This window comes from Dermacentor andersoni, chromosome 10, assembly GCF_023375885.2.
Source record: "Dermacentor andersoni chromosome 10, qqDerAnde1_hic_scaffold, whole genome shotgun sequence".
Taxonomy (NCBI): Eukaryota; Metazoa; Arthropoda; class Arachnida; order Ixodida; family Ixodidae; genus Dermacentor; species Dermacentor andersoni.
In genome coordinates this window covers 128,597,180-128,621,131 of record NC_092823.1, presented here as the reverse complement: position 1 = coordinate 128,621,131, position 23,952 = coordinate 128,597,180, and the positions used below count along the sequence as shown (strand labels likewise).

The 23,952-nt window shown below is 46.3% G+C and overlaps 1 protein-coding gene across 1 annotated transcript; it reads right to left on the bottom strand.

Annotated features, from left to right (window-relative positions):
- Positions 1-7,806: 7,806 nt before the first annotated feature.
- LOC126545023 (uncharacterized) lies at positions 7,807-19,426 on the bottom strand. The gene is made up of 4 exons (XM_050192642.2): positions 19,288-19,426; positions 16,623-16,837; positions 11,666-11,949; positions 7,807-9,104 (listed from the first exon to the last, which is right to left on the bottom strand). Exons 1-4 carry the CDS (start codon positions 19,376-19,378, stop codon positions 8,807-8,809), a joined length of 888 nt encoding a protein of 295 aa, XP_050048599.2. The 5' UTR covers positions 19,379-19,426; the 3' UTR covers positions 7,807-8,806.
- Between the last annotated feature and the right edge of the window lie 4,526 nt (positions 19,427-23,952).

Sequence of the window (23,952 nt, the reverse complement as noted above, 5' to 3'; positions counted from 1 at the left end):
AACAATATGCTCCTGCATAGAGTGGGCCTCTGTATCTGGAATTAGTGTAAATAATGTAAAATAAACACTTTTTCCTTCATTCCTACTACCGGACATACTTGTCAATGGGCTTTGTGGATTACTGGCCCAAACACCACCTTGAGCAGCAACACTAGCAACATGTGCTATGAGCTGCATCATCTCCTATAATAATAAATGTTGTGGTCTCTCAAGCACGTGTAGGGACACCATCATTCTTAGAGTCTGTAGCCACCAACACCTTTCATGAACATGCATGAACAAGCATGAACCATGAACCAAGCATGAACATTGCCCAATAGCCTAGTGCATCCATCTCTCAAGCACACTGCTGCAGAAACCTTTAAGTTGGAAGTGCGTGAGTGCAGAAGTGCTTGTGTGGCTACCCTCAGTGCATTTTGTTGTAGCTTGCGTAGGAAGGCATGAGGCAAGCTGTGTCCCACATATTTAAGTCGGAACAAAGGGAAGCGGCCACCAGCTGAGATTTTCTCTAGCGCGGGAAGCATGAGGAGTTGCAACTTCGGTGTCGTCACACTGGCGCGATGGCTTGCCATATATGTGACACACAATGTGTTGTAACATTTCAGGTGTTACCCATTTGTATAAAAAATATATAGCATGTGATGTGTTACATCTTAGGAGTTGCATTTATATAATAAAACCAATATAATAAACCATCTTAGGAGTTGCATTTATCAGTTCAAGGCGATGCCTTTCGGTCTCTGTAACGCGCCCGCCACCTTCGAACGAATGATGGACCCTTTGCTTCAGGGGTTCAAGTGGTCCACCTGTTTGTGCTATCTGGACGACGTCATTGTTTATTCGCCCACATTCGTCACGCATCTAGACCGTCTTTCAGCGATTCTTGACGTGTTCCGCCGCGCCGGTCTCCAGTTGAACTCGCCAAGATGTCGCTCGCCGCCAAATCACCGTCCTTGGACACCTCGTGGACGCCAGAGGCGTGCGACCTGATCCGGACAAAATTCGCGCCGTTACGAACTTTCCTGTTCCGAAGCCTACCAAGGACGTTCGTAGTTTCGTAGGGCTGTGCTCTTATTTCCGACGCTTTGTGAAGGATTTTGCGACCATAGCATCACTTACCGACCTCTTGAAGAAAGACGCCCTATTTTCTTGGGGACCTAACCATGCCGCATCTTTTTCGCAGCTCACTATACTCTCCTTACCACGCCTCCAATTCTGGCCCATTTTGATCAGTCTGCCTCAACGGAAGTTCGAACTGATGCCAGTGGTCATGGCATAGGAGCAGTGTTAGCACAACGCCAGCGTGGACATGATCGTGTTATAGCCTATGCCAGCCGACTTCTATCACCCGCCGAGCGCAATTATTCAATCACAGAGCGCGAGTGCCTCGCTCTTGTGTGGGCTGTTGCGAAGTTTCGTCCATACTTGTACGGACGCCCCTTCTGTCATCACTGATCACCACGCCCTCTGCTGGCACGGGACGACTCGCTCGCTGGGCGTTACGCCTGCAAGAATATACCTTCTCCGTGGCATATAAGACGGGACGCTTGCACCAGGATGCCGATTGTTTGTCCCGCTACCCCGTCGACGACCCGGCTGATGCGGACGCCATCGCTTGCGTTTTCTGTGTGTCCCAGTTGCTTGAAATCGGCAACGAGCAACGCCGCGATCCTTCATTACGAGCCCTCATCGACCATCTGGAGTCAATGCCTGGCGACGCCTCTCTCCGCATGTTTCTCCTTAAGGAGGGGACGCTATACCGCCGCAATCTCGATCCACACGGCCTTGACCTTCTGCTCGTAATTCCATCACACCTGCGTTCGACCGTCCTCCAACTTCACGACGCTCCCGTGGCTGGACACTTGGGCGTCTCGCGCACATACGACCGTGTACGCCGTCCATTCTTTTGGCCAGGTCTCGCCCGCTCCGTGCGGCGCTACGTTGCCGCTTGTGAGCCCTGTCAGCGCCGGAAGAAGCCCTCCACACCTCCAGCTGGATGTCTCCAGCCGATCGACATCCCACCGGAACCCTTTTTCCGTGTTGGTCTAAACCTTCTTGGACCGTTTCCTCTCTCGGGCTCCGGAAATAAATGGGTCGCCGTCGCTACTGATTATGCTACGCGGTACGCAATCACCAGAGCCCTCCCGACAAGTTGTGCTACTGACGTTGCTGACTTTCTGCTCTATGACATCATTTTAGTGCACGGTGCTCCGCGCCAATTACTCACTGACCGTGGCCGCAGCTTTCTGTCGGCAGTCGTCGAGGACATCCTCCGCTCCTGCTCGGCTAAGCACAAGTTCAGCACGTCCTACCACCCACAGACCAACGGCCTCACGGAGCGCCTAAACCGGACCATCACCGACATGCTATCCAAGTACGTTGCGACCGACCACCACGACTGGGATCTTCACTTACCATACGTGACGTTTGCGTATAATTCATCGCGTCACGACACCGCCGGCTATTCACCATTCTATCTCCTATATGGCCGAGAACCAGCGTTGCCCTTAGACACTTTGTTGCCCTCGGCCACACGTTCAGCCACTGAATACGCCCGCGACGCGATCGCACACGCCGACCACGCGCGCCAGCTCGCTCGCACCACCCGTCTCGAGGCCTTGCAGGAGCATCAGAGACGCCTCTATGATTGCCGCCATCGCGACGTGCACTTTACTCCAGGTTCTCTGGTGCTTCTCTGGTCACCCATTCGACGTGTGGGCCTTTCCGAAAAGCTGCTGTCGCGCTACACTGGCCCATACCGTGTGGTGCGACAAGTGACCGATGTCACGTATGAAGTCATCCCCGCCAACCTCTCAGCGTCATCGTCGGCTGCAAGTGACATCGTTCATGTGGCGAGACTAAAGCCATACCACACACCTTTCACCGCGGATGTGTAGATTAAGCACCGGGATGGTGCTTCTACTGCCGGGGGTGATGCTACGGAACAGCCGCCACAGTGTGGCTGCACTGAGGAAAAAGAAGACGACGTGGCCCCACTTGATATAGCGTCGCCATCTTTGCAACCGTTGGTCTACGTGTAAATATATTGTAAATAGACTTGTACATCGGCTACACGCAACAATATTAACAAGTGTGCGTGCTTTTCAGATATCCACGAGCCAAATATATATATGTATGCCTGCCAGGTCTCCCGGATTATTGCTACCTGGTTAGCGAAACCCAACGGCTACGACACTGATAAGCAGGGTGGCAAAAGTTTAAACAAAATCTCCCCCTAATGCCGTGGTCGTACCAAAGCTGGCTCCTAGTCTGGCATTGTGTATCTCGATTTAACGAAGTCGGTAAAACCGGCACTTCGTTTTATCTAGATATTTTTATGTTGAACGTGGACCTTTTATGCAAATAAGTTATCATTGCCTGCAGATATTTCTTACACAGAAGGGGCGTAAAAATTTCTAATTTATCGGACAATCGAAAAAAAAACGAATTTCAATGTCAAAGTGGCAGTATTGCGCGAAAGGCAAACCATCGATAGCGATGGCAAAGTATTACACTATAAATTGCAGGGAACATTCATTTATTACTTAAATTAGCAAGCATGATGTCGCGCGCACAGGCAAATGTGAACAGATCTCACTTGATCGCGAGCAAGCTGCAATAACGCTGGCGTGATAAAGAGCGTGAGCAAAGGGGAGCAAACGCTTCTACTGCGTCTCTGTAGAATGCATCTCTGAAACTTCAGATTACGCGAACTCCAGGCACTGGGCGTGTACAAAGACGGTGCACAGCCACGGCAGCTCGTGCTTGATCACGCTAATGCGTGTGATTTCAAATCACACGCAACCAACTTATACCTTGGAGTTCAAAATACATGCTCTATGTAAAACAAGAAATACTTTGTTATAAAACTAATTTGGTTATATTGAAGGTCTTTATATCGAGGTTTCACTATATATATAGCACAAGGACCATGCAAGGCAGCCAATCACTGCCGTGGTCATTGAAGAGAATGAATGTGCATAGTTGACCTAGAGATATTTGTAACAAAAATTATCTGACCTGCTAAGAAACCTCAATGTTCCCCTCTTCAGTGGCGGGCAAGAGGAACATTGGGGCACCCAGGGCTAGCTGACCTTGAACCTGAACCTGCTAAAGAGGCTTTAGAACCTGGCTGTACACAGTGCCACCATGCGCAGCGCCATCACTTTCATCGACTCTCCTGCCGGAATTAAGAAGCGCTGGCCTTATTACAGAGTTACCAGCGTACTTGCGATACAAACATGGCGATCACCCGCACGAACAGCGGCATGTTGTCGGCGTCAAGGAGGTTATTGGTCGACGGCGTCTTCAAACGCTGCGCTGGCTCGCCTGCAGGTGAAAAAGCCTTGGAGGTGTTTCACCACTGAAGAGGACCTCTGTATCCTGCGAGTAGTTTCAGCAACGAGGCCGTTTGGCGACGATTTGAAGTGGATGACCGCGACCGAGAACCTGAATCGAGAGTACTGATGTTTTCACAGTAACTACATCCCTGTTCGACAGGTGGCGCAGCAAACACTTTACTCCTGAAGCCCCTTAAACTTCGTAAAGTAGCGACACTCTCCTCTTCCGCCTTCACTCCTCCTCATTTCTCCTCTCTTTCACGCTCCCTCCTTGACCGTGGCGCCGCCTACATTGCTCGAGCGTAGCAACGGCACCAACATGCGCTCCTTGCCACTGCGTAGACGCTTCTCGAGCAAAAATGGCGCGGATGCGCGGCGCGAGGGCCCACGTGATCCTATTAGGCCAATGGCGACGCGGCGTCGGCCTCGGCCAGAGCGCGCGAGGAGGAGGCGGCATTCTTCAAAGCGTGGCAGTACTTTACGAAGTTTAAGGGGCTTTATTTACTCCTAAAATCCCTTGATAATTTGAAAGTAGCGACATTCTTTGAACTCTGCCGCCGCCGCGCGACCTCCTCGCCTCCTCCTCGCCCCTTGCGCGTTCCCCCGCGGCAACCAGTTTTGCCCCCGTTTTTCTGCACGACGATTGGTCTCCCTGCCGTTGCCCTTGGAAGCGCGTGGATGTTGAGTTTTGCTTGTGTTTTTCTTTTTCGTTCGCGCCATTTTCCTCCTGAGCACGGCTGGCTCGGCGTTTTAGCTCGGCGTAGCGAACGTTGTGCGCCGTGTTTCCTGCTCTATGTGCTAGCGCTATGCCGGGCTGTTGCGCATATAACTGCAGCAAGAAGCCTGAAGATGGTTATGCCGTTTTTATGATAGCACAAGAAAAGCGTGACGGCTTGCGCAGGAAGGAGTGGCTGCATGACATTGGCCGAAATAACTTTGTTCCGACAAAGAACAACGTTGTTTGCGAGCTGAGGCGTCTTTCTTATAGCTCGTAGCAAAGCATCCCGTAATTCTGCATTCTTCTTTTCATTCTTCCGGCCTGCTCACAAGCGTTTTTGTTGCGGTTGTCCTCAGTATGCTTAATATTCTGGGGCGGCTCCATCACCTCGCACGTCGCTAACTCTTGTTATTCACTTGGAAGTGCAGCATTATAGATTCTGCTTTGTGCCCTGAAAAAAATTAGTGGAAAGTATACCCGTGGTATTGCAGTTGATGAGCATTCGCTAGTCAACATTGAGTCTTTTTTTAAAAAGTTTTAAGGCGAAAGCCTTTAGATCTCTGTTTCAAGGTCGCTTTGTAAACTGGAACTATCACGTCTCCCAAGGAAGGCCAGAGGTGACCCAAAGCATGTCCACCTCTGTATAAGAGAATGATTACCCAAGTTAATTAATGAATCATTAGTGATTGATATAAGGTGGATTAGGGAGGATTAAGTTTGATTAGAGTGTATTAAAGAAGATTAAGGTGGATTAGAGTGCAATAAGAAGGACAAAAACACTTTTGCCCAAGGACAAAAACACACCAGAGCAAAAATATTCCCGACAGGAAGAGGCATCGTTTAACCTTAAAACAACGCTAGCAGAAAGAAACTATCCACTAGTTGCTCTCGATAGAGCTCGCGTCAAGGTTGGAGAGACAGTCGGAATTAGCTAAGAAACAGCTTACACCAGAATCTGAGAGACCTCCAGCCTTCATAACAAAATATTCTAATGTACTCCCAAACATAAACAAAATCCTACAAAATACCACCCAATATTATCAAGTAACGAGCGTCTGAGAAAAGCGTTCCTGGATGTACCAAGGGTTACCTGTCGCCGCCACAGGAACTTTAAAGACATGTTAGTACACGCAAAAGTCAGCCAACATAATTCCCCGTAATAAGAGCAAAACCTGCAGGCACCTTCAAAGTGACATAAAAAATAAAAGCACCGCGAATAGCTATACAGACGAAGTCAAATCTAGCTTCACTTGTACAAGTTTGGATGTGATTGATATGCTTGAATATTCCTTCTGTAAGAAACAATTTATCTGTGAAACGGGACAATCAATGTCAGATTAAACGGTCATCGCGCGGAAACAGCTAAAAAGCTTCCCAAAGCCGTCGCCGAGCATTTCAATCAACCAGGCCATAACTTTGATGAACTTAAGCTCTACATCTTACAGTCAAATTTTCGTTCTGAACGAGAAAGAAAATACAGAGAATCATACTTTATCCTTAAGTTCAAGACATTGCAACCAATAGGCATAAATGTTTCATAGGGAGCTTTAGAATCTATTCGCTATGCCAAATTTCAAGCTATGGGCAACAACACTTAGTTTGGTTTCTTCCCGTTATCTTTTCTTCTTTCGGTTTTTTTTCCTTTTATTTATTTATTCATTCCATTTCTGTATTTTCTATTCTTTCATTATTACTTTTTTCTTAACGAGCACTCTGCCGCTTCTCTTTCAGAGACACGATAGCCCACGGCCACCAGCGAAACAGGTAATGGATGGCTGCTGTGCACACCGTTGACACGCCGGCTGACACACGGGCATTTACACGTGATTGACAGACGGCTGTGCCCCCGGCCTTGTGCACAGCAATCCTTTATTCTCAATTCGACACCCTCGCCGCTAACACCTTCGTTCGTTGCCGCACCCACCCAACGTCCTCTCCCCTTTAGAAGAACCACACCTATGTATGCTGTGGCGAGGAAAGCATATGTCGCCCTGAAGAAGACAAGTGCACTTGTCGAAACGTTGGCTTCTGCTTTCACCTTGTTCTCGTTTTCCTCATTGTCTTGAACTTCCATATGCCACCTTCCACGTGTTTTCCCTGGATTCATACCGACTACTGCACGATTAGCACGACAAAGGCCACGTCGCGAGTGGGTCGAGCCGGACTTCGGACTGAAAGTGCCAGACCTTACCACGTTTACATGAACTCGCTTCTGACGGCTCGGGACAATGACGGCACACAGCGCCGAGCCGTGACATGGACGTGTTGGAACCGGGCTGCCGGTTCCCGCTGCTGTCTGCAACAGCTCTATTTCGTGGGTCTTATCGCTACGATGAGGCTGCACTGCACCGTGCCTTGCCTTGACCTTGTCCTCATACTGTACCCGCTGCCGCCGCATAAATCACGACATCCCAGAGTTGCCGCACAAGTCTCGGCGCTGGCGGGCCGGACCCGTCTGCATTTACATGTGCACTGCACACAGGTCGGACTAACATTAAAGCAGCCCGACACGACGCTTGTTCAGTCCGACCGGCTAGCGTTTACACGAACTTGACAGGCATATTGCAGCCCGACAAGGCGCCTCAACCCGATTCTGTCGGGTGCATGTAAACGCCCTGAAAGACGAGAAAAAAACGTGGTGCCAAGCGGCCTAGGTCGAGAGTACTGTGCAGCAGCAAGCATTACTGTTACTGAATTGTGCTTGGGCAGTTATTTAATTCAAAAGAAACATTCTAAACACACGCTACGTTACTTTTAATGCAAACAATAATTATCACTTTTGCAACAAGAAATATGGGCATGGGAGTGCTTCCTTCAGCCGCCGAGGGAGATCGCCGATCTCCCTTGAGCAAAAGCTCCTTTTAACTCCCTTGGCGGAAGGGCGACCGAGTGACACGGAGTGCATTTCCCTCGAGATTAAGACGACGGAGTTAAAAGGGGTTTGCGTGTGCCCGTGTGACGGGGGTATAAGGAGAGATAGCCAAAGTGCTATAAACTGATAAGCATGTATAGATTACCTGATTAGCTCAAGCAGGCTAGCAGACTACCTCTTAAGCCCGTCCCGTTCTACTCCATCAACTCTGCCGGAAGCACGGTAGCGTTCGGGCTTTCACTGTTGCCATGATCTTTAACTGTGCGCACACACATTGACATTCCTTAGCAGCTGTGCAGATGCCACACCGTGGTGAACGTAAGGATAAATTTGCGTAATGCTTTCCTTTGGACGCTGTGACCGATGGTTTCCCTTTGGTATAATCTTGTGCTCGATAGGATGGCTTGGGGTGCGACACCTCCAGCGCCGCCGGCACACCCCTCCTCGATCACCACGCCAGCTTTCTCAGGCGCCTTCAGGGCATCGCTAAACCTTGCTATCGCTTTCAATGTTTCGCCTTCGAGTGAAACTGACAATCCTTTAAGAAATTCATTGACACTTTTTTTCTGGCGGCTCTTTTTAGCAAAAATAAACCAGAAAGCTTTTCGAATTTAGAGTACCTCGTCAACCACGGCACTGGCGGCGTAAACTTCACGTCGAAGCTTTTGCAGTATTAGAAGGATCGTTAAAGGTAATTGTTTGGTTTGATATCAGCATACATTCAAACGCAATGTGATTTCTTACGCTGAACATACACTGCTGGACGAAATCTTTGACATCATGACGAGCATGGTGTGGGAAATGCAAGTTGGTGTCGCTTCGTCTCGTTTTTTGCATTCGTTCTGGTGACGTTGACCTATTCGTCACTTAATATGTCTACCGGTACAGCTTAATACGTCTCCTCAATGCGCGTCTCGTTAACACTGGGGCATTTCTGAGAGTCGTCTGCCGTTTTGTTCGTCGTCTGACCGTTCTCGTCGCGAACGCCCACTCGGCGACCAGTACCAGCAAACTGGCGCCGAGTCCCCCCACAAGCATAAGAAATCCGCCCTGAAGGTCGACCATGACGAGAGGCTTGATGCCGTCGTCTTTTTCGTTCTGACACATGGTATAGTTGCGGAGGCGCCATTCCATCTCCTTGTGGTAGGCGTGGCACTCGTTCACGTGCGTGATGCTGCAGGAATGAGAGAAAGAGAGGAAGCTCTTTTTTGAAAATGCACACTGTTTAGCCAGCGTATTTTCGCGTATGCTACTCTGCAGGGAGTGGGATGAAGGAAAAAAAAAGGCCCTAGACGAAGGTGGGCAGAAGAAAAAAGGAAAACAAATGCAGGCGGTGTGATGTTATTAGCAGTGGGGCAAGTGTCCGATGCGACGAATGTAGACGGTAAATGCAAAATAGAATAAACTACAGTCTTGATGACACGACGCGCGTGAGTCGTAGTTTAGACAGCGAACCAATTGACTCAATATATAAAAACAAGAAGTCCAGGTCCTTGCGCTGTTTTCATGTGCAAGGCCAGGGACCCAGCTTCCGTGTCAATGTCAAGGGGCCTTGGAATGAAAAGGAAAAGGAAGGGGGGCTATTGATTTCTGAACCAAACTAAATGACCGCAGAAATTGAAACTGGTCGCTGCAGGGATAGTGAAAGTAAGAACCAACAGGTGTGCAAGTAACATTGGTTTGGTGACATGGTCCCAGTATGCATGACTATATAGCACTGCCACGGAGTTTTTCGTCCGTTTCGAAGGCCCCAGCTCTGCTTGTCGCTTAAACTTGATGAATTGCTTGCCGTTCATGCAGCGCTTTCTCACAACGGAACGACGGTGCGTTGTCGTGAAACTCGCGCTATACGTCTTTGTTGTTTAGAAATCGCAACTGAAACTGGTGGTTTCTCTTGCTCCAACTTGATCGGGGACGATCGCTAAAGGTGCGTTTAGTCATTGAGAAAGATGTATGGAAGTGTTCTGAGGCATTCGGCCGGGCGTTTGTGAACGCGAATGAAAGTTTCAATCACCTTGAAACGCGAGTTGCCGCTCGCAAAGGAGAAGTGAAAAGGCTATAATTCCATGACTTATTGGACTTCATTTCTTTTGCACTAAAAAAGGCCCAGAAAAATGAAAAGTGAAGTGCTTCGTTAGAGAATACGGCCCCAGGACGCACGCCCATACCGAAAGAGAGGCATGCCATGTGAGCACCCGCAATGAATCTCAATCGTAGCGAATATACTGAATGCGTTACGTATAATCGTTGCGTATATCTCAACGCGTTGAGTATAATGGGTGTGTATACTCTGTCAGAAAAAGGAAGCGAGTGAGAAACTTGGAGAAATCAGTCGATCGCTAGACGAAATTTTATCGGTTCTCGAGTGTCTCGCAAAAAGAGACTCACGCACGGCAGTATCACCGATTTACGAGCACACGCCTACGGGAGAGCCATGCCGCCGAGCATCTCGCCGTAACGCTTGGAGTGTTAAGAAAGCAGATGCAAATCACTTTTTAACGGTAACTCGTGGCGAAACGTGCGAGAACGCCGATTATAAAGTGCGCAAGCGCATGCGTAAGCACGCGACAGTTCACTATACTCGAAGCAGGAGAAATCAGTTTTAGCAAAGGCCGAGGTGCGGCAAACACAACGAGTAATAAATTAAGGCTTTATCGGCGCAGCAACCATCACGATTATATTGCGCCAGGGCAGTTTTTGTCATTATAGAAAACAATAACCACTATAAGGTTTTTTTTATAAGGGACCGAATTTTGCACCTCCTGAGCGACGCTAGGGAACGCTTCGTTCCGAAAGGCGCGTTTTCTTTTTCAAACATTCAGTGGCCTTCGTACATGCACATACATGATCACTTGGGATTTGTTTTTGCCGCCGTACATGTACGGCGGTGACCCTGAAAAGTTTCATAGCAAAAATAAGGTGAGGTTCCTAGCAGTTCGCGTTTAAAGGTACATTATCATATCAGTTCCTTTGTCACTGTACTTTCGGATATTCCGGAAGAGCATATAACGTGTGGCTTGACTCGTTTTCGAAAACATTCCGATTCTCCTCATTATACTAAGGGCCCCTTAAATCAGCAGACTGACAGTACTATCTCCCAAAAGCACTTGACTCAAAGTCAACACGATAAACATGTGATTATTTTGGCAAAGAGAAAGCTCTTTCGATGTCTTATGGTGTTCTAAAGCGTGATTTTTATTGGCGCGCGACATGCTCTATACAAAGCGACAAGTGCCAGTAGTCAACAAAACAGTAATAAAGGGTAAACATTGAAAGTGCCGAAGCTGGAAGAATATTTACGAAATATTATGTCTTATGGTGTTCTAAAGCGTGATTTTTATTGGCGCGCGACATACTCTATACAAAGCGACAAGTGTCAGTTGTCAACAAAACAGTAATAGAGGGTAAACATTGAAAGTGCCGAAGCCGGAAGAATATTTATGAAATATTCATACTTAAAGTTTTTACAGTGTATAGTTCGCGTGTTTGCGAACGCGTATATGCTTGTCATGCATAACTTGTACAATATGAAAGTTAGGAATTGTCACTGGAACTTAACCACAAATCATGCGATACGAACATTGCGCTTAAGCAGTTCAGAGTCATGTTTTGTCCCTTTTTTCTCGTGTCCCGTTTTCTAGCGCTGGTATGTCATAGTGCATGAAAAACACAACATAATGCAATGCGTTAAGCATCCAACTTTCAGTCGTAGCTAAAATCGGATAGGGTCCTTACAATCTGTCAAGTTTCCTCTTGAATTCCTTAGGTAACGTCTTCCGGAGGAGCATCACAATGTTCATGGTGCCGCCTATTCCCTTGGTCACGTGGTGTCGACAGGTCCCAGTTTTGACGAAGTGGTCGGCGATGTGCGACTTGAGCATAACGTCCGTGCCGATCATGACCCGTTTCTTCTTTAGAACATCGTCCATTACTGACTCAAGCACCGGACCGGCCTGGTAGATACCTACAACTTCCTGGTGTCGGCTGCTCAGTTTGCTGAAGGTTTCTCCTACAGGGTCCTGTGACCAATTAAAAAGCACTCCTTAAACCTTGACACAAACACGCACGCACACACACACACGCACGAATTCCGGCAGAGCGCATATCACGACGAACGTCTATGGATTAGCATTGAAACAATGTAGTCATGCGCTGTACTGCCATCGCTGAAACACGCGTCATGCATGAGCCGTGTACTGCAGCCGGCCACTCCTTTTTATCGCTTCTTCTGGAAGCAATGCGCCATCTCGCGCCGCCGCCGCGAAGTCTGCGCGTAGTTCTTGCCCATATATTCAGACAAGTATGTCTTAATATGTGGGACGCGTTTTCCATACCACGCGGCACAAGTGCAATTTTTAAGAAATTTCATTTGTCATTCAAGATTGGCACACAGCCATGTTGGCGCCAAGGAGGTTCATTAAAGAGTGGCGCATAACCCAGTGTCACATACCCAGTGATCCAAGTTAGGTTGAAAGCGGGTTATTGAAAAGCGGCACTTAGCCAGTGACCCAAGTTGATCCGACGGTTGGTTTGGAACCCGGTCCCTTCATCAGAACAGCCCGATGCTTTAGGTCCCGAATATTTCGTAAAGTGTACGATTTTGGGTGCATTTTGCGGCTCTACGAATGTTACGTCATGTTACGAAAAATAAGTTCGAGTCGCAAGACCCCTTTAAAGATGCTGAAAGATGGGCGAGTGCGAGATTGGAAAAGTGCTTGCCAAAAAAGAAATTGTGATGGTACTTGTGCCGCCTTCTTGTTTCAGCGTAAGCTACCATATACCAGAGAAGGCTACTTAATTGGGTCGAGCAAGGTTATTCAGACAAGTTCCTGAAGCAGGCGAATGGTGTCAGCAAAGTCACTTAAATAGTCACTGTGATCTAACAACAATATGTTGCTCGTCAGGATCTGTTGTGCCAAGTTTGCTACTGCTTCTGTGCTGCATTTAAAGCTAAATCATCGTCAACAAAACGCGCATGTATGCCACAGAAGGTGTGGGCTCAAGGCAGCGTTCGCAAAAATGCGTGTTTAGCATCCGCTTTTCAAAGAACCTCTTTCACGCTGACATGGGTCACTGTAGATGCGGGACTGGGTAGGTACCGCTGTTCAAAGAAATTGTATGACGCCGATTTGGAGTAATGGGTACGTGCCACTCAGTCTGCGCTGGTCTCCAATGAACCTTTTTGATGCCAACTTGGGTAACTGTATGTGGCAGTAGATGTGTGCCGCTTTACAACAAACGTGTCTGAGGCCAAGTTCGGTAGCTAGGTATGTGCTACTAGGATTGTTGCACTCTAGAATGATGAAAAAGATCCCGTAAGTGTATCCGATGCTGAGCCGAATCGAACCTACGCCACAAAGGTTCCTCAAGGACAGCAAGCCGACGCATTAGCAGGCTGTGTCACAAATTCACTGTGTATGTGCCACTTTTCAGTGAACGTATTTCACACCAACGCTTTAGAGAGCTGCGCCATGAATGCATTGGGTGTGTGCCGCTATTCAATGAACCGCTCGCCAACTTGGGTCGCTGAGTATGTGCCACTGCATGGTGTGCGGCAAGCGAGGAAACAATTCTCAGCGTTCGCAGGCACCTGCACGCCACGCTTCACAAAAGAAACGCGCGGACGTTTCGTCAGCGCCACTAGATGGTGCGGCGTGTCCAGAAAGATGCACGAGAGAGGAGCTCAGCCACGCGCAGGCTTCGCTGCGGCGGCTCTAGATGGCGCCGAGTGTTCTGAGGGAAGCGCGAAAAAGGAGTCCCACTGTAATACACGCCTCATAACTCGTTTCGGCAGTGGCAGTAGGTTGCGTCGCTACACTGATTCAATGCGAAACGCGTTGCCGTCGACAGTCATCATGAGGTGGGTTCTCTACCGAATGTTTATCATGAACTGTATATCGCACCATTCTGAACGTTGCTATTGTGTAGTGGTCGCCGTGGCGTGAACGACCGGTTTCCCTGGCTGACTAGCCTAATAATGCTTATGCATTAAAAATAAATCGGTAACTCAATCGGGGTTATGATTTACCACTCGGTTTTTTGATCACTCCGGACAGTGGATAGAACACAGTGCATGCTAGAAATATTGCATGCTTAACAGGCCACATGTTTCATTAATGACGGAAATGTATGCGTCCAGCAAAATCCTAGGTTGTGTCATTATATTTATTAAATGCGAAACGCATCAAATTAAACTATGGCGTTTTACGTGCCAGAACCTGCTCTGATTATGACATACGCCGTGGTTGGGGACTCCGGGTTAATTTTGACCACCTGGGGTTCTTTAACGTGCGCCTAAATCTAAGTACACGGGCATTTTTGTATTTCGCCCCCATAGAAATGCGGCCGCCGTGGCTGGAATTTGATACAGCGACCTCTTGATTAGCAGTGCAACACCATAGCCACTAAGCAACCACGGTGGGTGCGAAACGCATTACCATAGACAGTTATAGTAAGATGGGTTCTGCCAAATTAAAAAAAAATGCGATTAACGTTCTTCGAATATTAACCTCTATTTAGAATGTTGCTTTTTGACCACCATCGCATGGAAACTTGGGCCACTGGCTGTGTGCCTATTCTTGTGCAATGCCCCAGAATGATTTTGTGGTGCAATATACATGCAGGACAAAAACATACAGCGGATGTGGGCATGTGCCCCTGAATAGGTGCCCCAATAGACAATTTGGGTCACTGAGTATGTGCCCTGGGTATGTGCCCATTCTCGGCCAATGCCCCTGAATAGATATGTACCAGAACATGCCCATACAGAATGTGCCCATACACTCTTAAACAAAATTGCACCCTTTGGGTCGTATCTTGCCACACAACAATAATCGTCATCTGTCCTGTCCGCATTTCCGTTCATTAACACTACGAGCTCGGTACTTCCAGGTCACGATTGGCATGCGCGTTATCTGCATGACAGAGAATTCTCGACCGGAAAGTTGTGAGCGCAGCGTTTTTAAGAAAGGAAACGCAGGCAAGGTAGATTACGTTTATTGTTGTGTGGCAAATGTACACCCCAAAGCGTGTGTATTTGTCTAAGAGTGTACTTAGCCTATGTCCCAGGTTGGGTATGTGATCGAATAGGCAGGCAGAAAAAATTCAGTTCACTGGGTATGTGCCAAGGAATATGTGCGCCCAACAGTTAACTTGGACCACAGAGTACGTGCCCAAGCATGACCAATGCCCCAAAGTGGGTATGCACCCGAACGGACAAGCAGGACAAAGAAATTCAGTGCAATTGGGTATGTGCCAATGAGTATGGGCCCCCAGCAGACAACTTGCATCACTGAGTATGAGCCACTGCTTGGCCAATGCCACAGAGTGGGCATGTACCCGAACAGACAAGCAGTACAAGACAATTCAGGGGCAGTGGGTTGTGTATGTGCCACTGAATATGTGCCTAAACCGACAGCTTGGGCTTATGAGTATATTTCACCGGGTATGTGCCGATTCTTGGCCAATATCACAGAGTGGGTATGTGCCTGAACACAGCAGCATGGCAATAGGCCAGAAATGAAATCGGCAACAGCATCTGGGAAGTGTGGAAATAGAATTGAAGTGAACTGGGACGTAGGTATTGCATCAAGCGAGGTAGGTTCTTCTTGCCTTTCCTGTTGCGTGTTCGGCCTGAGCGTGCACTGAGAGAGGAGCGTGGACCTACAGAGAAGGGAAGTCGGCAATACAAAATCCATGATGTCGGCTGGGGGGCAGTGCGTAAAAGTACATCCCATTGGCGTCATTTTGCTCAGACGTTTCCGTCATTAGTATTTCACTTTGCATAACATTTTATTTTTATTTACGATGCTTTTACCGATAAGGCCATTACAGAGTCAGTTCTAAGGCATCACAAATAGAAACAATGTTACAACAATAATTAGTTATCAAAAATACAAACTGGGTGTTACAACACTAAATTACATCAGCGAAGTGTCAGTAGTCTAGACAGGTAGTCTAATAATTTGTCCAGTAGTATAGAATTCGGCAATCAATTTTGTAACTTCTAATTCATAAGAAACGCTAGAATTCATAAAGCAGACCTTACATGGTATATGGTAGTATATAAAACAAGATTGTATAACATGTACAATAATGGAAGCAAACATAAAGATTGAAGTTTGTAATCACATCATTATGCACTTTTTGATGGTTTCAGATGAGGTGCACTGCATAACCGATGATGGCAGGGTGTTCCAATCATTTATAGTTTGAGGTAGGAATGAATTTGCATATGCGTCGATATGCAGCTGTGGCCCAATAAACATTGAGTAATGTTTTCTTAGAGTTCGCTTTTCTTAGGGAGCTAAGTAAGCTGAAGTATCGAGGTTAAAGTGGTGTTTAGAAATCAAAAATATAAATTTTAGTCTTGCCACTAGGCGCCGCTGTGATAGAGGTGGTAGTCGCAGCAAGTTTAACATCTATGCTACCGAGTCGGCGGAGGAATAGTTACATTTAACATTTGAGCTAACATCGTAGAATGGTTCTCGTAACACCCATTTCCATGTAAGCATCGGATCCATGCAATTGGTCAAGGACTCCAAGCAATGGAAACGCCAGAATTACCACTACAGCTTGTAATTAAAGGTGTCTTTAGCAATACGGTGTGTCGTACGTTGCTTGACGGCTAATCAAATTAACGTGAACAGCCATCGTGAGATGGGTCCTGCCGGAACTTATTTTTCTTGCTTACCTTCAGGAGCCTCGAAAAATAAGTCAGCTTCTCGGTGGCGATCTTGACCTTGGGAAAACGCAGCAAGTCTTCAAAGCTGTCCACGTAGTCCGTTGTCTTCCTCACAAGCATCGTAGAAGTGAGCGTACAGTTGAGTAGGCCCATGATGACTACCAGAGACAGGAGCCATATTCCGACCAGGAGCCGAAACCAAGGCGCCTTGTTGTTAGGATAACCTGCAAAACGTTGTTTAACCAGTCGCGTTGCACATTTCTAAAGTATTCCTTGTACATCTCTCCCCGCATACATACATATATATATATATATATATATATATATATATATATATATATATATATATATATATATATATATATATATATATATATATATATATATATATATACATATATAGAAGCTAGGCTTAAATGCTGTGGTCAGTGCTGGTAGTTAGAGTGTGGAGGAAGCGTACAGGTGAGGAAAAGCAGCATCATCGATAGAGAGGAATGCGGGATAGGTGGTAACGCGTCCCGATTGGTTGGCACAAGAGCTGACCTCATCAGACAGCGTTAGTGGAGTGGGCATGCAGGATTCCCGTGAACCAACTCTACAGTGCATGAGATGTGTATTAATTTGAATGGCAAGCGTTCTTTAGCCACACCCCGATCTTTTCCCTTCGTAGATCATAGGGGTCGCCACCGTGTCGCGCCTGCACGAGCGCCGCTGTTAGTTTGAGCAGGTGTTTCACCACGACGTCGTACGCACTCTCTCGTATGCACCTGATCTAGCTTAGCGTTGTGCATTCTACGCCAGGCAGTGTCATTTAATGGGAAATATAATGCGAAGAATCATTTACCTTACACGAAGCGCTTTGCGGTCGCTGACTACGTAGGTTTCACTCTCTGCACATTGGAGCCTCATCAAAAAAACAAAGAAATAAAATACACTGCGCAAACATTGCACGTGATTGTAAAATCTAGTAACGCGAAGTGTATTTGCTGGACAATTATGGGATGAATTGTTTGAAAGTTTCGGCTTGTGTGTACTTCCGCTGTTGGGACTTGCTAAGGGGTCATCAGAAGCAGGCTCATCTACGCGTATGCCCCTAAGCACCCAGTTCTATATAGCACGATTGTGAAGTAAACCGTTCCAACGCGGTATGTGAAATAAAACACATAGCGCCATCTCCAGTACAAGACACGGTACATCAACGAAATGACAGAGGACTTACACACGCGCGCGTTGCTGAAATATAGAAGCGTCATCTGCTGCTGCAAGCAGCTTGACTTTCTTTCCCTCAGGTATATCTATATTTATATATCTTGAAGCATTGCAAATTACCATTGCATTGAAAGAAAGAGGCTGAAAATGCGTTTGTGACAGGTATATTTATAATTAGCATATCTTATCAATCATCAACCATTAGGGACCGGTAAGTTATCATTTATTCAGATCTGGTTTTGTATTTTCAAAAATGGTTAGATGGCTCCAAGAAATTCGCAGTTTCGACAGATAGACCTAAGTGCCATCGACCTTTTTTACATGAGGTGCAAGTGATGCCACTCTGAAGCACGCAAGACAAGATGCGCTGCAGATACAGCGGATATGTAATAAAAGAAGCATTATTGGTCCCGGTTGTTTTATTTGACTGTGTACAGGTGAAAGTGCTCGCGATGTATATATATATATATATATATATATATATATATATATATATATATATATATATATATATATATATATATATATATATATACGCATTCGATAGAGGATGTCTAAAGACGCAATAGAAAAAATCGGCGCAAGCGCGCATTCTGCAGGAATTTCTCTAAGGTTCGGTACTGATAGCTATTGAGAGCGCTGCTTTTTCGGAGAAATTGTTTATTTATACCGTCATGGTTGGGTACTAAAATGCGCAGACTGTGAGTAAGGCATACAGAACGAAAGACAAACGGAAACATATCCGTTTGTGCCCTATTGTGGGCCTTACAGTTTGTGCCCTTTACCGCATCCCAGCCCTGCAGGCCGCTTCACAACGGAGGCCAGACCCTCTGAGCAAGGGCTTACGAATATGTCTCGTGCACGGTCATGTTCACAGCTTGTGTTACACATCTAAATCAGACGATTACCCGCTGTCGGGTAATATATCGTTATTCCGCCTTTCCGTGTGTATTTCTGCAAGAGGTGTATTTTACCTGCATGGGAAAAACACCATGGCTAGGTAGCTAATTCAAAAGTAATATAGTTCGATTATTTATTCTGAGAGCGTGTTGCAGTTGCAAAATGGAAGCCGAACAGTAGTGAAGCCCTGTCTGCTCAACAGAAATGCCAGGGGTAGCGTAGCCCCACTTTTGAGATACATGTTCAAAAATGCTCTACGAAAAGCATTGCCGTTAGATTTAAGTTTCCCCAGAAGTCCCTTATAGCTCGGGACAAGCTTAACTGGAGCACCAATGGAAATGTTTAGTAGGTTGCAGCAACACGCGGCACAGTTGCAATACCATTCGTCTTGAAGGCAGTCCCAGGTAGCATAAAAGTGATAACGGCATTAAAGGTGCATTATGTTCATCCATAGTGTAGACCATGCTGTTGATCTTCTGTCACCGGTAGGAGGTAAAAATTACCGGATGTAGACTGCGCAAATGTAGAATAACCTAATAACGAGGACTAAACTAAGCATGCTTACTGTTAGGAAAAAGCAGCTTAAAGTAGATCCAGAAGTACTCGGGAAATGACTTGCTCTCGTATTGAAACAAGGACCCCGAAATGATGTCCATCTTGGCCGTGAAGAAAGCTAGAAGGAGCCAGGAGAAGAAAATACTCAGCCAGACCTGCGTTTGGCAAAATAGCAGAAGGAATGCACTGTATTGCCGTGAATGTAAAACACATAGGAACGACACGCTCGTAAATGCTCCGCTAGTTTCGCAAGCTTCCTCACGTGCAGGGCCATCTGAAAACGAGACATGTCTTGGTTCGTTCTCGATGCGTAGTGGGCCGCGTGTATTGAAAGCCTACGTCAGATAAGCGTCTATTAGCCTACTAGTAATAACGGGCGTACAGAAGGCCACGGCTTCGTAAACTCGCACTGCTTCATTGTAAATCATAATGTATAATTGCTTTTGGTACATTGCTACACATCCGAACATAACGCGACTGAAGAGAGCGCGGCATGAATACTACGTGTGGGCAAGGTGGTGGAGAAGCAAGGTTGACCATTTAGCGAATCAAGCTAACCAATTAAAAGATCAGCAGCATTATTTTAAAATATGTTATTCTGTTAAGAAAAAAATTACACTAAAAGACAACGTAGATAAGGAAGAAAAGACCTTGTCTCCATAGGTTTGTTTCTGCACTTTCTTTCCTATTCGTGAACATGTACCAGCTCGCCAATAACTTACTTTGCTTAGACTTTTAGCAACATTGCAGTGGCGAATACAGTTCATGTTTTTCGAAAATTATCTTTTTGCTTGAGGCCTAAGTAGTGCAAATTGTTCCGTAGTTTTTGACTATCGTGTGTGACGACTGAAGTGTTACCAAGCTATGAGAGCCGTATAAGCCCACCATGTGTTACAATGTGCGCTACTTGCTTGTCTTGCCACTATATAGTGAACACAATTTCCGCTTTCTTCGCGTTTGACCGCTGGGCTTCGCGGCATCACTGCTTTGTAACTAATAAGCCAGAACAGTATGGCTGCCGAAAACGTGACAAAAAATGATTGCCTACTAAGAATGAACACTTTGGTGAAAGCTATGCCCTGCATGGACAAAATGCATGGTTCTCAGTGAGATGCTAAAAAGTTAAACGGAAATATAAAACATTGTCGCTAGCTTGTATAGTCGTCCGCATCATGAAGTTGACAGCGGAAGCCTGGCAACTTCCACATTTCAATAATTGCGTGTCGGAGTGCTTAGCTTCGTTGTCGGGATTTCTCCACCATGAACATCAATCGCGAAGACTTGCTTCACTAGCGATAGCCTATCTTCGACCGCTTTCGTCCTATGTCATCAGGACAACTGGTCATGAGCTAGGCCATGAGACTAGGCGAGGGCAGAATGAAGAACGCCCACAGTGCATTGTGCATCCTTAAGTTGTCCTGTGTGGCACTGTTTAAATTTCACGGTAAATGCTTGAACTGTTCTTCATGGCATCTATGATAGACACGCATGACAATGCTTCAAGTTTTAGTATGACTGGATTTTCACGGAGTGGGGAACAGGGCCATCGCTGTAGTATATATGCAAAAAGTTCTGCGCAAAGGAGCAGCATTTACTTGCCATTAACAAAGGGAAAATGAGGCCTCTACCCAATCGTAAGAATTGCTACAGTGGAAACCCGTACTGATTGCTCGAAAGAAAAGCCTTGCATCTGCAGAAAAATTCGTCCTGGTCCGGGATCTTGCTACACATTATTTTACACAGTTTGTATAAAAAGTAATGAAGCCTCGGCAAGCTAGAGGGAGCCATCTCTGAGTACTGTGCCTCCAATTGCTTCAGGACGAGGTTCGGTTTTGGGTCTTAAGTATTCTAGACATACAGGAGCGCCTCAAAAGCCCCACCCTAAGCCACAGTGGCCGTTCTTGTTGCGTGTGTTGTGGCTGTTGTACTTCTTAAGAAAACCGCAAAGGTGACAACGGCTACTTGATAAATTCATCACAACGTCACGTTCTTACGTTCAGATCGAATGACAAGACGAAGTTGAAAGGGTCGACGAACTTCACCGGCTTCCAAGTCATGAGGCTGACGTAATTCACGTCGTAAACAGCCGAGAAATCAGCAGCCTCCGCCCTTCCTGTTGTGGGTGCCATCGGCCCGAGCATGATGTCGATGCCCTGGTGGAAGGTGAATAGGTCACACATACATGGTGAAATTGAATACGGCATCCTACGGAAGTTATTAATTGGTGACTTCGCGACCTAATATTGAAGTTAGCGAAACCATCTGTTCCATTTGTGGCTCGGCATCGTGAAACGCTACCGATTCCTACACCTTTCGTGCTCGATGGCCTTGCTTGTCATGCGGCTGCAACGGGAAGCTTGCGCACACTTTTTTGTCGAGATGACTGCTCTGCTCACACGCCACGCCGTACAACCACGTCTTGTAGGAATACAATTCGAGCAGCTTGGCCCCGATGTACATGCGCGTGAAGTCTTCAACAGCGCTGCTCTGCTTTTTAAAGTCAATGGGATTGTTTCACAGACTAACCACTTTGCACACATTTTCCACGTTCGCCTAAATAGGACGTTTATCTCTTCGTTACTAGGCTTCATCTTGTTTAACGCCTTTGGTTGGTTCTAGTCTCGCTTCAAATCCTGACGTTTGGCTTGTCCTTATTGTACAGACGTATGCATTTCCTTACACACGCAACACTAGGTAGCCGATATACAAGACTCACTATGCGGCTTGGCTTAGAAATTAGCATTCTTGGTAAAGAATGCCATTCGTATTGATAAAATGTACAGAGGTGACTCGGTATGCTTTTACAAGTGCGAATATATTGCAGGTCAGCAAGCGGCGTTCTACCAAACAAACCATTCTCAGCTATAGGCAGTTTTCGCGGGCACCTGGTATTGTTATAAGCAATGCGAAAAAGGGGTTTTTACTTTTTCTGGGCGCGCGAAATAACCACATTGGCCACAATATAACTGACCTGCCTTGCAAGCCAACGTTCTAAAATCATGTGTTTGTTTAGGTTTTGTTAACAAAAGAAATTGTGATTGTTCGTAAGGATATTACGAAGCAGTCTATGGCTCTACTTACCCCTCTTTGCACCATTCCGAGGAATCCGGAAAAAGTTCCGTTAGACTTGATGCCCCATATTCGTTCTTCTGGGAATAGCATTTGGGATCTGTAGAACATAGAGACCCACAAAACGCACAAATATATGCTATGCGTCCACTTTTTGGTTTTATAATGCACAACCTCTGGATTTTAAAAGGGTAATATCACCATAAAACACAGAAAAAGTCGAGTCGTACCTCAACTTGAATTTCCGCACCAAGGCCTCCGCAATGGCACCAAGAGGGCCAACGATTTTTGTTCCATTATGGAACTCTTCGTAGTGTACATACGGAACTATCTGTTACGTCGAAAGTAAATGAAAAAAAAAGCGAAAGCAATTGTTCAAGTGCTCACTTGTATTCTAGTGCCCAAGCGACAATCTCTTCGAAAAAAAAAAATGAAACTTCAGTGAGTTCCCTTACATAAACAGAACAGTGGGATCACCTAATACAAACACTGAGAAAATTGTAGCATTCTGCTTGTTCAGGCTGTTGCGGAAGCTTACTCTGGTCCTAAGAGAAGTAAAAGCTGGACTGACGCTCTCTTTGGAAGTCTGTTGTTTCACAAGTTTTCTGCTTCAAGTGTTTCTACAACCAATGTCTTTTACTAGAACACGTGAGATTGAGTTATGCCTTGGACATGAGCAATTTATTTCAATATGAAGAGTAATAACGCAAGTTATTCAGTGGTATCACTCCATCTGAGCACAGTCTCTCTAACCCGAAGCGAGAAATCAAATATCGTAAACGCAGATGTCTGAAAACCTCGACAGAGAAATTATTGCGCTTCGCCGGCGTCACTCGAGTTAAGTTACGTGCGCTTCTTCGATATTACTTATGCCGTTGTGTTTCTTTAGAACGAGAAATTGATGCAGACAGCGCGCTTTTCAATGTTTCTGTTGCTACTAAGCGTGCTTCGGCTTTAGGTTCCGGGTTTTATTTTGTCCGCTGCGGCCGCATTTCGATAAGTGTGGACTGCATAAACACCCATGTACTTAGATTTGGGTGCACGTTAAAGGAGCCCAGGTGTTCAAAATTATTCCGGAGTCTCCCACTGTACGGCGTGCCTCATAATCAGATTGTGGTTTCGGGCCCTAAAACACCAGAATTGAGTTTAGTCTTTTTGGTATGCGAAAATATACCTTTCTACTGCGGGAAAGTAGTGCGACATAGTAAACTAAAATGTGCTCTTACTTTGCCCACGTTGAATCGCAAGCAGCCTTCATCAAAGACGCAGGGTTCGCTGCTGTTAGGGACAAACATTTCATCTGGCTTGTGCAGCCTTGCGTTCAAGTCGGCGACTGAATGACGGCGGCGAAAACTAGGCATATGTAATGCGCTTAGTCCAGGTACAACACTTCCACTACTAATGGCTATTCGCATCGAATTCAAGATCATATCATCTGGATACACAAAATGCGAAAGCAACGGGGATGCAAGACCACTCGGCCTGATTATATCGGAAGTGTATTGTAGCTCCGGAAATCGAACAACAATTGTGTTTGAGGTTCAGACGACTAGGCACTAGAGGAAAGATATCCTAGTGAATTTGGCATACGAAGTTCATTATACTA